This window comes from Struthio camelus, chromosome 35 (genome assembly GCF_040807025.1).
Source record: "Struthio camelus isolate bStrCam1 chromosome 35, bStrCam1.hap1, whole genome shotgun sequence".
Lineage (NCBI taxonomy): Eukaryota > Metazoa > Chordata > Aves > Struthioniformes > Struthionidae > Struthio > Struthio camelus.
In genome coordinates, this window is record NC_090976.1 from 402,074 (window position 1) to 418,056 (window position 15,983).

At 63.1% G+C, this 15,983-nt stretch overlaps 2 protein-coding genes across 2 annotated transcripts; both read left to right on the forward strand.

Annotated features, from left to right (window-relative positions):
- The first annotated feature begins 112 nt into the window (after nt 1-112).
- Nucleotides 113-5,052, forward strand: CCS (copper chaperone for superoxide dismutase). Its single transcript, XM_068923807.1, has 7 exons — nt 113-206; nt 1,120-1,192; nt 2,954-3,290; nt 3,374-3,434; nt 3,547-3,624; nt 4,666-4,769; nt 4,849-5,052. The coding sequence occupies exons 1-7, from the start codon at nt 171-173 to the stop codon at nt 4,979-4,981; spliced, it is 822 nt and encodes a 273-aa protein (XP_068779908.1). The 5' UTR covers nt 113-170; the 3' UTR covers nt 4,982-5,052.
- A 315-nt stretch (nt 5,053-5,367) lies between these two features.
- On the forward strand, nt 5,368-15,265 carry RBM14 (RNA binding motif protein 14). The gene is made up of 3 exons (XM_068923798.1): nt 5,368-5,877; nt 11,375-13,013; nt 14,209-15,265. The coding sequence occupies exons 1-3, from the start codon at nt 5,532-5,534 to the stop codon at nt 14,414-14,416; spliced, it is 2,193 nt and encodes a 730-aa protein (XP_068779899.1). The 5' UTR covers nt 5,368-5,531; the 3' UTR covers nt 14,417-15,265.
- The last annotated feature ends 718 nt before the right edge of the window (nt 15,266-15,983 follow it).

Consider the following 15,983-nt stretch of genomic DNA (forward strand, 5'->3'; position numbering starts at 1 on the left):
TGCGGCGTCGGCCCGGCGTTTCCATGGCGACGGCCCGCCGGAAGTGGCCGGGGGGTGGTACGCCGCCGTCTGGCGGCGCTTCCGGTCCGTCGCGTCGCCGCGGTCCGGCCGCGCCGCGCGGCCCCGCGCGGAGGGTTCCGCGGCACGCGCCGGGGCCAAAGGTCGCGGCCATGGCGGCGGCGCCGGCGGCCGAGACCAGCTGCCGGGTGAGGGGCGCCGCGGCCGGGGCGGGCCGGGGGCTGGGGGTGCAGGGCCTCGTGGAGGGGAGGGGCTTTGGGGTGCAGAGCTCCTTGCAGGGGGGGTGTTGTGGGGTGCAGAGCCCGTGGGGGGGGCTTTGGGGGTGCAGAGCCCCGTGCAGGGGGGGTGTTGGGGTGCAGAGCTCCTTGCAGGGGGGGTGTTGTGGGGTGCATAGCCCGTGGGGGGGCTTTGGGGTGCAGAGCTCCTTGCAGGGGGGGTGTTGTGGGGTGCAGAGCCCGTGGGGGGGGCTTTGGGGGTGCAGAGCTCCTTGCAGGGGGGGTGTTGGGGTGCAGAGCTCCTTGCAGGGGGGGTGTTGTGGGGTGCATAGCCCGTGGGGGGGCTTTGGGGTGCAGAGCTCCTTGCAGGGGGGGTGTTGTGGGGTGCAGAGCCCGTGGGGGGGGCTTTGGGGGTGCAGAGCTCCTTGCAGGGGGGGTGTTGGGGTGCAGAGCTCCTTGCAGGGGGGGTGTTGTGGGGTGCAGAGCCCGTGGGGGGTGTTTAGGGGTGCATAGCCCCATGCAGGGGGTGTTGTGGGGTGCAGAGCCCCATGGGGGGTGTTTAGGGGTGCAGAGCCCCATGCGGGGGGGTTGGGGGTGCAGAACCCCGTGCAGGGGGGGCGTTTGGGGGTGCAGAGCCCCGTGGGGGTCATGGTGGGGTGCAGAGTCCCATGCAGGGGGCATTTGGGGGTGCAGAGCCCCATGCAGGTGGGGTTTGGGGGTGCAGAGCCCTGTGGGGGAGGTTGGGGATGTAGAGCTCCTTGCAGGGGGCGTTTGGGGGTGCAGAGCCCCGTGGGGGGGGTTGGGGTGCAGAGCCCCGTGGGGGGTCGAGGGGCAGCCCCCACGCGTGGGTTTGGGGCGCCCCCCTCACCCGCGCCCCCTCTCGCAGCTGGAGTTCTCGGTGGAGATGACCTGCGAGGGCTGCGCCGAGGCCGTGCGGGCGGCGCTGCAGGGGATGGCGGGTGAGCCCTGTCCCCGTCCTGTCCCCGTCCCCTGTCCCCGTCCTGTCCTCGTCCTGTCCCTGTCCCCGTCCCCTGTCCCCATCCTGTCCCCGTCCTGTCCCTGTCCCCGTCCCCGTCCCCATCCCCTCCTCATCCTGTCCCCGTCCTGTCCCCGTCCCCTGTCCCCATCCCATCCTCGTCCTGTCCCTGTCCCCGTCCCCTGTCCCCGTCCCCTGTCCCCATCCCGTCCTCGTCCTGTCCCCGTCCCCTGTCCCCATCCCATCCTCGTCCTGTCCCTGTCCCCGTCCCCTGTCCCCATCCTGTCCCCGTCCCCTGTCCCCATCCTGTCCTCGTCCTGTCCCTGTCCCCGTCCCCTGTCCCCATCCCGTCCCCGTCCCCATCCCGTCCTCGTCCTGTCCCCGTCCCCTGTCCCCATCCCGTCCTCATCCTGTCCCTGTCCCCTGTCCCCATCTCGTCCTGTCCCCGTCCCCTGTCCCCATCCCGTCCTCGTCCTGTCCCTGTCCCCGTCCCCATCCCGTCCTCGTCCTGTTCCCCTCCCCTGTCCCCATCCCGTCCTCGTCCTGTCCCTGTCCCTGTCCCCGTCCCCATCCCGTCCTCGTCCTGTTCCCCTCCCCTGTCCCCATCCCGTCCTCGTCCTGTCCCTGTCCCCGTCCCCGTCCCCATCCCGTCCTCGTCCTGTTCCCCTCCCCTGTCCCCATCCCGTCCTCGTCCTGTCCCTGTCCCCGTCCCCGTCCCCATCCCGTCCTCGTCCTGTTCCCCTCCCCTGTCCCCATCCCGTCCTCGTCCTGTCCCTGTCCCCTGTCCCCATCTCGTCCTGTCCCCGTCCCCATCCTGCTCCCTGTCCCCATCCCTATTCCACTCCCGTTCCCGTCCCCCTCCCCATCCCTGTCCCCATCCTCATCCCCATCCTCTTCTTCATCCTCATCCCATCCCCGTCCCTGTCCCCATCCCATGCCCATCCTATCCCGTCCCTGTCCCCATCCCCTTCCTGTCCCCATCCTCATCCCTGTCACTATCCCCATCCCTGTCCCCATTCTTGCCTTCATCCTCATCCCATCTCCATCCCCTTCCTCGTCCCTGTCCCCATCCCCGTCCTCATCCCATGTTCATTCCTGTCCCTGTCTCCATCCCTGTCCCCATTCTTGCCTTCATCCTCATCCCATCTCCATCCCCTTCCTCATCCCTGTCCCCATCCCGTCCCCATCCTGTCCGGTCCCCATCCCCATCCCATCTTCATCCCTGTCCCCATCCCTGTCCCTGTCCCCATCCTTGCCTTCATCTTCATCCCATCCCTGTCCCCTTCCTTGTCCCCATCCCCATCCTGTCCTCATCCTCATCCCCATTCCATCCTCATCCCCATCCCCGTCCTCATCCCATCTTCATCCCTGTCCCTGTCCCCATCCCTGTCCCTGTCCCCATCCTTGCCTTCATCTTCATCCCATCCCTGTCCCCTTCCTTGTCCCCATCCCCATCCTGTCCTCATCCCCATTCCATCCTCATCCCCATCCCATCCTGTCCCCATCCCCGTCCTCATCCCATCTTCATTCCTGTCCCTGTCCCCATCCCTGTCCCTGTCCCCATCTCGTCCCCATTCCCATCCTGTTCCCATCCCTGTCCCTGTCCCCATCCTTGCCTTCATCTTCATCCTGTCCCCATCCCATCCTCATCCCCATCCCATCCTCATCCCCATCCCGTCCCCGTCCCGCCGCCTGCCGGGGCCCCGCCGCCACCTCCCCGTGCCCTCTCCCCCCCGTCCGGCAGGCGTGCGGCTGCTCGACGTCCGCCCGGAGACGCAGACGGTGCTGGTGGAGGCCAGCGTGGCGGCCGAGCGGGTGCGGGAGCGCCTGGAGGCGGCGGGGCGCCGGGCCGTGCTGCGGGGCATGGGCGGCCCCGGCGCCGGCGAGGGGACGGCGGCGGCCACGGGGACAGCGGCGGCGGTGGCGGCTCTGCGGGGCCCCGGGGCCGTGCGGGGCCTCGTGCGTTTCCTGCAGGTCTCGCCCGAGCGCTGCCTCGTGGAAGGCGCCGTCGACGGGCTCCGGCCGGGACCCCACGGCCTCCACGTCCACGAGTTCGGCGACCTCTCGGACGACTGCCACAGGTGACGGGGAGGGCCCAGGCGTCCGGGAGGGCCCAGGCGTCCCCTCCCCAGCCCCTTCCAGCCCCCTCTCCTCTCCCCGGCAGCTGCGGGGACCATTTCAACCCCGACGGGGAGCGCCACGGGGGACCGCAGGACGAGCACCGGGTGAGCCGGGGGGTGGGGGGCTGGGGGGGGACGCAGACCCCCCCTTCCAGCCGCCCGTGGGGCTGGGGACGTGGCCGTGACCCCCCCCAACTGCTATTCCCCCCCCCGGCAGCACGTCGGGGACCTGGGCAACATCTGGGCCGACGCCACGGGCAGAGCCGCCTTCCGCCTGGAGGACTCGCGCCTGAAGGTGAGGCCTTGGGGGTCCGGCCCTGGCCCCACGGCGAGGTGGGGGGGTCCGGCCCTGGCCCCACGGCAAGGGGGGAGGTCCGATCCTGGCCCCACAGTGGGGGGGGGGGGTCCGGCCCTGGCCCCACGGCAGCGGGGGGGAGGAGTCCAACCTTGGCCCCACGGCAGCGGGGGGGGGAGGTCTGATCCTGGCCCCACGGCAAGGGGGGGGACTGTCCCTGGCCCCAGGGCGAGGGGGGTTGTGTCTGATCCTGGCCCCACGGCAAGGGTGGGGGGTCCGGCCCTGGCCCCACGGCGAGGGGGGGGGTCCGGCCCTGGCCCCACAGCGAGGGGGGGATCCGGCCCTGGCCCCACGGCAAGGGGGGAGGTCCAATCCTGGCCCCACGGCGGGGGGGGGTCCGACCTTGGCCCCATGGCGAGGGGGGGAGGTCTGATCCTGGCCCCACGGTGGTGGTGGGGTCTGGCCCTGGCCCCACAGCGAGGGGGGGATCCGGCCCTGGCCCCACGGCAAGGGGGGAGGTCTGATCCTGGCCCCACGGCAAGGGGGGGGTCCGACCTTGGCCCCATGGCGAGGGGGGGAGGTCTGATCCTGGCCCCACGGTGGTGGGGGGGGTCCAGCCCTGGTCCCATGGATCTGGCCCTGGCCCCACAGCTGCGGGGTGGGGGGGGGTCTGGGCCCAGCCCACAGCCATGGGGAGGGGTCCGACACTGGCCCCACGGGTCCGGCCCTGGCCTCACAGCGTTGGAGAGGGTCTGACCCTGGCCCCATGGGACCGGCCCCTGCCCCACAGCTGCAGGGGGGGGGGTCTGAGCTGGGCCCCACGGGGTCTGGGCCCAGCCCAACGGCTGCAGGGGAGGGTCCAACCCCAGCCCCACGGGTCCGACCCCACGGCCATGGGGCGGGGGGGGTCCGACCCTGGCTCCACGGGTCCGGCCCTGGCCCCACAGCCATGGGAAGGGGTTGGGGGTCCAGCCTGGCTATGGGGTGGGGCGCTGGCCCCACGGAGGGCGCCGAGCCCCTCGGCTCCACGCGTGCCCCCAGGTCTGGGACATCGTCGGCCGCTCGGTGGTGGTGGACGCGGGCGAGGACGACCTGGGCCGAGGCTCGCACCCGCTCTCGGGGCTGACGGGGAACTCGGGGCCCAGGTGAGGGGCAGCGGCGGCGACCGGGGGGGGGGGCAGCGGAGGGGGCGGCCGGACGCCGCTCACCCGTCCCTCCCCGCAGGCTGGCCTGCGGCGTGGTGGCCCGGGCGGCCGGGCTCTTCGAGAACCCCAAGCGCCTCTGCACCTGCGACGGGCTGACGCTCTGGGACGAGCGGGACCGGGAGCGACTCCCGCCGCCGGCCCCGCACCTCTAGCGGCGCCCGCCACCGCCCCCGGGGCTGACAATAAACCCTCCGCCCGTCCCCTGCTCGGAGCGTCTTTCTTGGGGGCTTGGGCTTGGCGCGGCGGTGCTCGGCGCTGTACGTTGCACCGGGCGACGGAACGTCCCGCGGCCCCTTTAAGAGTGGGCGTGGCCGCGGCGGGCTCCATTTCGTGGCGCGGGAGGCCGCCGGCGCATGCGCGCTGCCGCGAGGCGGCCGTTAGGACCGTTACGCCCCGCCCTGTAGAGGGGGGAGGGGGGGCGTTGCTAAGCGCCGCGGCGCCAGGCGGGAGGGGGCGCGCAGGCGCGCAGGCGCCGTGGAGGCGGCGGGAGGGTGACGCGCCGGCGCAGTGAGGCGGGCGAGCGGCGCGCAGGCGCGGTGAGTGGAGGGAGGGCGGAGGGGGGGATCGCTGTCGCGCAGACGCCGTGGGGGGCGGGCGGCGCGCAGGCGCAGTGCGCGGCCGCCGCTCCCTCCTCCGCGCTGAGGCGGTGTGGTCGCCATTTTGTGAGGGCGCCGCGGTGCCGCGTTCCCGCTCGCCGCCGCCATGCGTCCCGGCATAAAGCTCTTCGTGGGCAACGTGCCCGAGGAGGCCACGGCGGAGGAGCTGAGCGAGCTGTTCGCCGGTGTCGCCGGGCCCGTGCTCGGCGTCGCCCTCATGAAGCAGTTCGCCTTCGTGCACCTGCGGGATGAGGCGGCGGCCGCCCGCGCCATCACGCAGCTCAACGGCCACCAGCTGCACGGCCGCCGCATCGTGGTCGAGCCCTCCCGGCCTCGGCCCACCAACACGTGCAAGATCTTCGTCGGCAACGTCTCGGCCGCCTGCACCAGCGGCGAGCTCCGCTCGCTCTTCCAGCAGTACGGCACCGTCGTCGAGTGCGACGTGGTCAAAGGTACCCGACCCGCCGCCACGGACCGGGCCGCTCTTCCCCTCGCCCTTTAATGCAGCGTGTTTATATTCCTCCCCCCCCCCCGGCCCCCTCTCCCGCCGTATCGCCCTCCGCAGCCTCGCCGCGGTGCGGGCAGGGGGGGCTCACGCCCCCCTTGCTACCTCTAACAGCTCTTCCCTCAGCGGGGGGTCGTGCCCAGAGCCCTCGCCGGGTGCCCAGTGCCTCTTTTCCGTCCCTTAAATATTTCCCGCCATGGCCCCGGCCGGTTGGTTGCGAACTTCCGTCCTCGGAGCCGCTCCGTCCCCCGGTTTGGGCTCGGGATGACCCGTTTTCCGTCTCGCTCGAGGGGACGGTGTGGTTCCCCCCCCCCCGTCTGATCTGGCGGCGCCCCCGCGCGTGGCCGAGGACCGTGGGTCCCAGTGCTGCTCCCTCTCCTAGGCCCCGCACCTCGTGCCTCCCGTCCGCCCTGTTCAACACCCCCCCCAATCTCCCACCCCCCTTTTCTAACCGGGGATGCGTTCTCTCCAGCTTTTGCTATTAGGCCGCAGACCTCATCATCATCTCACCAGCCCTGATCTGGGTCGGACAGAGATAACCCACCGCCCGCGCGCGTGTTGCTTAGATTGCTGCGTCCTCCCGTAGTTTGCCCCCTCTTTCTGAGGTGCCTCCCCTTGCCCTGCCGTGACCGTCTCCCGCAGTCCTGCCTGAGTCCCGTTCTCCCCCCCCCCGCCACTCGTCCCCTTCAGCACGAGAGCGTGGCAATGGAGACCGCTTCGTCGCGAGCCACTCCCCCATCCGCTAAAGCGGCAGTTCTGAATCACCGGTAAAACTCTTACACACGCCATGAAAGTTCTTAAGGGGTTTGCCTGGTCTGTATCGAGGACCTTGTCAGCCCAGTTTAGTTGGGGAGTACAGAGTCGTTGGCATGAATTGCTTCATGCCGAGACAGCCCTCCGTTCCCCTAACCTTGATTTGGAATAGCTGCCACCTAAATGGCGTTCCCCCGGCTTAGGGCCTTTCCTTAGCTGGAGATGCGAGGTGTGGCAGCTCCTCCAGGTACGTGTTTCTTACTGGGGTAGACGTCTCCGTCAATTCCAAACTCCTTGTGGGTAGATGATTTTGTTACCTCTGCTCTCTCGTCCCAGGTGACAGTCTCAAAGGCTCCTTTCTGATCCGTCCTGCCCCCACCAGGAACAGACTTTCCCCAGTGGAGACCATTACCGTTAAGAAACGGCACCTACGTGGCGCCTCTAGCTTTGCTTCAGTCTGTGTTTGATTTGTGGGATCTTTGACAGCCTCCAAAGGGGGACGGAGGTGCGGCGGCTGCTTAAAGGCTGTGATGGGAAGAGGTATCAAGCTGCGAGGAACCAGGCAGATCAGGTGGGGCTTGGGCCAGATGGGGAAGAAGTCCCTGTTAAGCTGCCAGAGCAGGGTATGCAGACTTAAGGGCTAGAGCTTTTCAAGAATTGTAGCAGTTTTGGGGCAGTTGATTAGGTGTAGCATCTACGCAGTGTCGTCTTCAGCAGCAAGCGTACTACTCCCTTCTCTGGCTCTTCAGTCTGCTGCGAAATGTTGGAAGGAGCCAGAGAGAGGGGTGGGATCTTGGTGTGGAGAGGAAGGGGAACGAAGGAGCAGTGATAGGTGCAGTAACAGTCACGTTTATGATGCTTTAGCTGGAACTTGAGACGTGATTACAGTATTCACCCAGTTCTAGTGCTGGCTGCGTTATTTAGCGAATGATACATCTGAGTGTGCTGAAATTCTGTGAATGCGCTGTCTGACGTTTTCTATCCCTTTTGCTCAGCCCTAGAACCCAAGTATTAAAAGCTGAAACAAAACTCAGAAAAGCCCCAGAGAAGCTGTAAACGGGGGTGGTGTAAGGCGAAGGACCCTCTGGCCTTAGACTTAAGCTAGCTGTCACCGGGAACCCTTGTTTGTGCCAGTGTTGATTACTGCGGCCTCTGGTACGTGAGCCCCTGTAACCGCACACGGACGAAAAGGAAGATACCGCAAGAGGTGTCGCTGCTTTTCTAACCGATTTTGGGGTTACGGTCTGGGGTTGTGCGCTCGTCCTGGTAGCGCGAGTCTGCCACTGAGGGAGGCTCGGAAATTAGCCGCCTGTCTTGCCCCAGAGCAAAAACGCTCGTTGTGCCCTGCGCCACCTTCCGATCTCCCGGACCCGTCGTGATGCGACTCTGGGATAAAGCCCCCCCCTCTCCCCCCCTGGACCCGCAGGAAGTCGTTGAGCGCCATGGGGCTCCCGTGGGCAGCAGTATCCGAAGGCCGGTCAGCAGCACTGTGCTCGCAGGCTTACGCCACTCGCCTGCCCCCCTGCCCGTTTCCCCTCGTTACAGCAGAGGGAACTGCTCTCCCGTAGGATACGTAACTGCGGAGCGGGCCTGGAGCTCGTTCCCCGCGAGCCTAGGAGGCCCTGCGTTGCCGAAAGCGCCGCGAGCGGCCCTCAGCTCTGACGTAGGCACGGGTCAAGCCTCCCCTCGAGGTGCAGCCTCCTGCCTGACGCGCTGTCGTTAACAGTGCCAGCTCAATTAATCAGCTGCAGTGGCTCTAGGGGAAAACTCTGCCTTAGTATCATCCCCCTGGGAACGAACACAGGTCTGACAGGCTGGCCAGAGCCCCAGCGTCCTGCGCTGTGAGACGCAACCTGCTTTCTCACCTCAGATCCCGGGAGCAGGTCCACCAGCAGAACCTAGCGCAGGAGAGCAGCAAACTTCTGGGTTGGAGCTATCCTGTTTCTAACGCTTCTCTCTCCTCTTTTTTCTGACTTGCTTTTTGACGTTTCTCTGCTTCGATGCCTTGTTAATGATTCCCTTTACTGCACTGTTTGTTGTTTGCTCAGCTCCTTGCAGCGCGTGTGTTTTTTTTCTCCCCTCTGGACATGTATAATACCTTATCAAATTGAATTCCTCTCAGTCCTCAGCCTCCAGTCCTTCCTAGTATGAAGGCTTTGAAAGAGCTATGCAGACCCCAACACCGAGGACAGAGAGGCCCTCTCTGAACACAGCTGTGTCCAACTTCCACTTTTCTGACTCAACCAAATGAGCAAGATTTCCCACAGTGGCCCAAGATGAACCTTTCGGTACCACAAAGCCCTTTGCCCTGGCGATGTCATCTCCTGTCCCCAGCGCTGAGCGCGACAGGGTGTCGCTGCACTCGCTCTTCTCCCTGGGTCGTCCTTTCCTCCGAGGACCCTGCAGGCGGCTCTGTGCCCCTGCCCGCCAGCCAAGCTGCGAGAGCGTCTCCTCCGCTCTTGTTGCTCTTGTACTGCATGGCCGATAAAACTTTGACCTTGCGCGTTGTGCAGGCCACAGGAGCTGGCGCGCAGCGCGTGTTCGAGACCTGCTCGAGGCACTAATTGCGGGACGCCTTCTGGGAACCGGCGTCTTAGGGAAGCGCCCTGCCTTGCAGCCTGCTAGGAATTGAGGAAGGACGCGTGAGAAGCTAAGCGCGAGCTGGCCGTTCTTTAACTGCGGGTGGCATGTTGCTTCGTTTGCTTCAATGCCCCTTTTAAGCTGTTACCCCTGCAGCCTGCTCAGGTGTGGGACGCTCAGTTGCTTCTGACTACTTGAGAAACTTGCCAAGTCTGCGTGTTTTACTGTTTTGGTCTTGAGTGAGCGTTGCTATTCCCCAGTTACATTAGCAGGTTTTTCCTTTCCTGGAGCTTAAATTTTTGACTGGATACCTTTGTCTCAAAGGTATGCGTGAGTGCGCAGAGGGCTGGTGCGTGTCGGAAAGGTTTTGCTAAGATGCTTTCCTCTACAGCCTAAACTCTCCGTGTTTCACTATGCCTTGTTGTTCGCTCAGAGGCCCGTTTGCGATGGAGGAGGCTGGAGCCATCTCCCAGCACTGAGAGCGTCGCCTGGCTTGGCTCTTTGCCCCCCTAGGGCTGCGGGGGCACAGCGAGAGGGCCCTCGGGAGATGGCACCGCTCCAGACGTGGCTGCTCTCGGGACAGTCCCCAAGACAGCTGAGCTGGAGAAGGCTGCGTGAGGGTCTGGGCGGGCGGCAGGTCCCACCAGCTGCGGTGCCCAGCCGAAGTTGCCGCTGTTGGAGTAGCTGCTGGCTTTCTCCATCCCTTTTGGTACAAAACAGCCGGTGTTTCTCCAGGACACTAGTCGTGCGTGACTGACTTTGCTCTGGCTTCCAGGAGGGAGGGCAGGAGCGGAGCTTGTAAGGTCTCGCTGCCGTCCTGGGAGTTGTTAGTTCCCACGTGTCTCCCGTGCCGAAGGAGTGGCTCGGCTAAGCCATCTAGGGAACAGCTTTAAATGTGGCACAAGCCCGTCCCGTCTCAGGGATTGTGTTCTGAACCAATTCCCAATTCAAAGCTCAGCGCGTGAAAAGACAGCAGAAAGCATTGGCTGCTTGAGCAGGGATCAGTTGCCTTTTCCCATCCTGCTTACGATTGGTACGGACTTCTCTGTAAGATGCGCATGCCAGGGAGAAGCGAAGAAACTTTCATTCCAAAGAAAGGAAAGCAGCTTTGGCTCATGGGTTACTTTGAACTCTTGCCACCACGGTATAATTAGCATTTTAACAGAAATAGTAGATATTTGTGCTACTGTTTATAATAATTTCTCTTAATTAGGATGATAGCTCTTACAGTACACTAGTTAATTGGCGGTTCCTCGGAGCTTACAGACTTGAAATTGCTGGTGATTCCTGCTTTTCCAATAGTAAGCTGAGAGAACGTGCAGTTGCTTCAAGGCATTAGCTAGTCTGGCTTGTAAGAAGATACTTGTTTTGCTCACGTAATTTAAACAAGCCAAGATGCTGTAGGTTGCTCTGCTCAAGCTTGGGTCTTTGTAAACGGCAGGGAGGTGCGCAGAGGTTTGCAGTGCTGCCCCTTAGCTGGTGCGCGGCCCCGCAGGGCCCCGGGAGCACCCCGGGCCCGCAGACGAGCGCTGGCCTCGGCGTGGCTCGGAGCGCTCGGCGAGTTGGTGCTGTGACGCTGGCGGAAGCGTTCGTCACGTCGTGTCTGTGCAAGGCGCTGTGCAGCCGCTGGGGCTCAAGCGCAGCCTCAGTCACTCAGCACCTTTCTAAAATAAGTGGGAAGGGTAAAGTTGCTCCAAATAAGTGGCGAGAGTTTCAGCTGTCGATACATCTGGAATTTAAAATGGTAGCGGTAACTGCAGAGATCGCTGGGATTATACTGCCCGGCGTGAATTAGATTTGGGGAGTTGTGAGGATTTGGGTTTTTTCTAGCAGCAGGACAGGGCAGGTACAACATAAAAGGAGCCTGTTTAGATACCAGTGCTTGTTCCTCTTTCCTGTTCTTGTTAGACTGTGAAACCTGCGGGATCTTTGCTAAGCCGCACGGCACGCTGCTATAGTTCGCTAGAGGGGCCGCAATTCTGCGGCCCATAAATACCCGGGCTGTGTTTAAGCAATAGCTGAGATGCGTGCCTCGTTAAGTAAGTGTTCGATCCTGTAATAAAATGTTGTTTTCTTCCCCACTGATAACCCTCTGTCTGCTGCTTTATCAGACTATGCATTTGTTCACATGGAGAACGAAGCAGATGCAAAAGTTGCCATCGAAAATCTTAATGGAAAGGAAGTGAAAGGAAGAAGAGTCAATGTGGAACTCTCTACTAATGTTCAGAAAAAGGGAGCAGCCCAGACTATCCAGGCAGGCATCATTGTTGACAAGAACAAGAGAATAGGTCTGGAGTATAGGGAAAAATTTCAACCCAAGATAGATGGTTTTGACCAGCGGAGGGCTGCAGACTCCACCTTCCCCTCAGCCACGGCAGGATACGCCTCCTCCTCGCTGTACGATTACCAGCAACGCTTCGGCGGCAACAGCGCAAACAAATACGATTCCTTTGACCCTCAGGCGAGGCCCGCCTCCCCTTCCTACTTCGGGAGGGACAGAAGCCCGCTTCGGCGATCCCCGTCGAGAGCTGGCTATTCGACGGTGACGCTTCCCATGACGGCGCAGCCGGCCGCCTACAGAGCGCAGCCCTCCGCTTCCCTGGGAGCGACCTACAGAGCGCAGCCCTCGGCCTCCCTCGGCATGGCTTACCGCCCTCAGCCGACCACCGGGCAGGCGGCCTCCTACCGCGCCCAGCCCTCCGCCTCGCTGGGAAACGCGTACCGAGCCCAGTCGTCCGTCTCCCTCGGAGCATCTAACGCGCAGCCCACAGCCAACTCGCTCTCGTCCTACGGCGCCCAGGCCGCGGCTTCCTACAGCGCCCAGCCGGCAGCTTCCCAGCTGTCCGGTTACGGGGTCCAGTCCGCAGCCCTGGCCTCGTCCTACGGCGCCCAGGCTGCCACCGGCTACTCGGCCTCCTATGGAGCCCAGGCCTCGGCCGCACACGCTGCTGCTTACGGAGCCCAGCCTGCCGCAGGCCCTGCGGCCTCCTACGGAGCCCAGTCCGTGGCCACGCACGTAGCCTCCTACGGCGCCCAGGCCACAGCCGGCCACGCGGCCTCCTACGGCGCCCAGCCCGTAGAAGGCCACGCGGCCTCCTATGGCGCCCAGCCCGGAGCTGCGCTCTCGGCCTCCTACGGAGCCCAGCCTGTGGCCGCGCACGCCGCCTCCTACGGAGCCCAGGCCGTGGCGGGCCACGCGGCCGCTTACGGAGGCCAGCCGGTGGCCGGTCACTCCGCTTCCTACGGCGCCCAGCCCGCGGCTGCTCTCTCGGCCTCCTACGGAGCCCAGCCCACAGCCGGCCACTCGGCCTCCTACGGAGCCCAGCCCGCGGCCAATCTGCCTGGCTCTTACGGCGCCCAGTCTGCAGCCGCCCTCTCCGCCACCTACGGTGCCCAGGCTGCCTCCTCTCTGGCTGCCTCGTACAACAACCAGGCTGCGGCAGCGTCCTACAAAGCACAGGCCTCCGCTCCGCTGACTGCGGCCTACAGAGCGCAGGCCTCAAACTCGATGGCAGCGTCGTACGCAGCGCAGCAGCCCTCCTCCGCTTCCTTGGCAGCCGCCTACAGAGCTCAGCCGGGGACCGCGTACGACGGGCCAAGCCAGCTGGGGCAACAGGCAGCCTCGTATTTGGGAATATCTCAGACTGCTGCTGCCGCTGTCGCACCGCCGTACGAGCGCACCCGCCTCTCCCCGCCACGGAGCGCTGGCTATGACGATCCTTACAAAAAATCTACTGCTCTGGCTAAAAGGTATGCAACTAGGCCAGGGATGGTAATGTGCACGTAGCGCCTCTTATCTGAGGATCTCGATGCGCTGTCGAGGGGACTCGAGGCACCAGACTCGGTACAAGTCTCCACCTCTATAAACTCGGTTCTGGTTCACAGCAGAGTGGAACGTGTCCTGCTAACACACTAAACTCATGTGTCGCTCTGGAAGCGCTGAAGGGGTGGGAGCGCGGGTGTTACTCACATAATACGCCAGTAAGTTGACAAAGTGGCTTTCCACTCCGTCAGTCGCAGACCCTCGCGTAACTCCCATCCCTCTGCTTCTGTGCGAAAGCACGACGGTGCGTCTGTCTGGGGGAGGGAGCGCGGGGCTGGGCTCACCCCCTCTTTTTTTCCAGATTCGCAGGTTGCGCTGGATACGTACAGGGCTTCCTTCTGACAGCCGTGTGCGAAAGGTTTGGGACGGGCTGTCTGGGGGGAGGCTGGAAACGTCCCCCGCCGGGGGCACGCGTCCCCGGGCGGCGGTGCCGCAGGCCTCGGCCCGAGCTGCAGCCGGGGGGGGGGGGTCGAGGCGGGGGTTCAGCTGCTGCGTCTGTTTTGATGTTGGCGTTTCTGCTGAGACGGCGAAGGACGCAACCGCCCCCGGTTCTGGTGGTGGGGTAGAGCTGTAGGCGTGCGCTCGCGGGGCCCGGGCGCCACCGCTGCTGCCGCCCCACACTGGATTTGAAGCGGCGGCCTAGCGACGCAGTGCCCAGAATCCTGATCCCTGCGGTCCGACAGCCCGGTTCTCCCCTTGCCCAGTAAAGGGGCTCTGGCGTTTCCGGGAAAACTGCAGGCTTATTGAGAGCTTGCTTTCCCACACGCTACTCCGTTGTCTAAGAATTGGGGGAAATTGGCTTTGTTTATGCAATGAGTGCTTCCTGCATCCACTGAGGGAGGTTTAAAAATAGCCAAGCTTACCTGTCCGAGACCAGACAGTGACTTGAGCTCTTCTGAACAGATTAATCCACACGTTCCTGCGGTACGCCCGGGTGAGACAAGCGCTAACGAGCTGTCTCCCCCCACGCGTTTCAGGATTCTGGGTGCCCTCCTGCCAGAAGGGATTCTGATCTCGCCTTCCGAGGGATCTCCCCGGTGTCCGCGCCTTTCCCGGCCGTGGTGTTAGGCTGTTCTCCTAACCCCTTCGTTGTATTCATGAAATGTCTCTTTTCTCGACCAGGTACAATTCTGATCGCCGTTTATCTGACCTCTCAGATTACCGTCGTTTAGCAGACTCGCCGCTCGCGTACCGTCGTTCGCCGACAAAGTCCCCGATGGATTATCGCCGTCTTCCAGAAGCACATTCCGATTACGCCCGCTACTCGGGTGGCTATGGCGATTATATGCATACGGCCCGGATGCATTCTAGTTACCAGCGCCGCCTGTAGCGGGGGGGTCGGCTCTTTCCCAGGTGCAGGCAATGGTTAAACATTCCCAGTCGGGACATACTTTCTTAGCATAAAGCCAATCTGCGTCTTTCTTAGGCTCGCTTTCTCTTTCGGTTCTCTGAATCACACGTTCCTTCCCCTCCCGTGCTATCTCAGGTGTCAACGCAGCCGTTCGTTTGGCTCTCGTTCCTTTGTGTCATTTGGCTAAAGATTTTCATGTTCATTCTAGGCGAGAGTGAGGAGTCCCTGGGACTTGCTGTTGCATCCAGTGCAATTAGCGTTCTCCTGGCCTTTATTCCGCGTGGGGCAGGGGGCGGTTATTTTTAGCTGCCTTTTTTTTTTTTTTTTAATTACTGTTTTTTGTTGAGTTTTTAGAACGATCTGAATTTACGGTTTCAAAAAACTTCTGCGCTCCGACCCCAGGAGCGCTGAAGATGGCTGCGCAGTTCGCTTCCCAAAGGCGAAGCCCCTGCCTCTGGGTTCCTTTCCGCTGCTCTAGCGCTCAGAACGCCATAGCACACGTGGAATCGTTTTCTGCTTGCGACTCCTCTCGCTATGTCTTCAGGCTCCGTCAGTAAGGCAAACTGCTCCCTGGCAGGATTCCTGGTAAACGCAACTGTCACCATGATTATTGCTCAGTGCTGTTTTTATAACCCGAGCAATTGCTGTCACTGAATGGAAGAGCAAATGCTCTTTTATATAATGTGAGAGTCCCCCCTTTTTTTTTTTTTTTTCTTTTTACACCAGTGTTAAGTTTGCTCTAGGCGTGATGTTAGAATTGATACATCAGAAACGAGTGAGATTTTGTATGACTGTAAATAAAATGCTGGGCTATTTACAGTTTAGAAACAGTTGTCCGGTGTTTTTTGTTTTTGTTTTTTTTCCCCCCCCAGCCTATCAGTTTCAGGGATACCTTCCCATGTGCTTTTAGCAGTTTCAGGGATACTGTCCCATGTTCTCTTAGCACCTTTGCCTTCATGCTAGAGGCGAACCAAAGGGAAAAATAATCCGCGTACATCCACGCAGCCACCTATCGGATGGCGACGCGACGGGGGGAAAAAGGGAGCTGGAACGTCGGCCTCTCGTGCGGTCTTGTCTTACGTGTCTGTCCCTAGAGCTGTCGGTTTGAACGGAACGGAGGCGTGGGAGCGGAGCAGCGGGCCCCCCCTCTCCCCTTCCCCGCGCTGCACGCCCCCAGCGGAGCGGGGAGCTCCTGCAGCCGTTTCGGTCTCTACCCTGGTGCGTTGGAGTTCCTGGTCCTGCCCCGAGCTGCTGACGGCCTGCGTTTGCCAGCGTCGCGCTCTGCGCTGGTCTAAAGTTGGGGGAGAGCTGGGGAGGGCAGACGAATTTCTGCAAGAAATTTGTCCAAAAGGAAAGTCTCGATGGCGTGGAAGCGGAGGAGCGGGCTGCGCGCGGAGAATGAGCGCGAAGGGTGGCTCAGCGCAGCGGAAGCGGCTGGAGGGGAGGGAGCCGGGCGCGGGGAGGAGGGCCGCCGGCAGCAGGGCGGAGGTGCGTTTGTGCCTGCTAGACTCGAGATGTTCACGGCATCTTCGTGTGTTGAGTCCCG

Bases quoted from the DNA above. Each gene is read 5' to 3' on its own strand.
- CCS (XM_068923807.1), top strand. From the start codon at position 171: ATGGCGGCGGCGCCGGCGGCCGAGACCAGCTGCCGG. The intron at 3,625-4,665 runs GTGAGGCCTTGG...GCGTGCCCCCAG, and splicing joins TGGAGGACTCGCGCCTGAAG to GTCTGGGACATCGTCGGCCG. The intron at 4,770-4,848 runs GTGAGGGGCAGC...CCCTCCCCGCAG, and splicing joins ACGGGGAACTCGGGGCCCAG to GCTGGCCTGCGGCGTGGTGG.
- RBM14 (XM_068923798.1), top strand. From the start codon at position 5,532: ATGCGTCCCGGCATAAAGCTCTTCGTGGGCAACGTGCCCGAGGAGGCC. The intron at 5,878-11,374 runs GTACCCGACCCG...CTGCTTTATCAG, and splicing joins CGAGTGCGACGTGGTCAAAG to ACTATGCATTTGTTCACATG. The intron at 13,014-14,208 runs GTATGCAACTAG...TTTCTCGACCAG, and splicing joins TCTACTGCTCTGGCTAAAAG to GTACAATTCTGATCGCCGTT.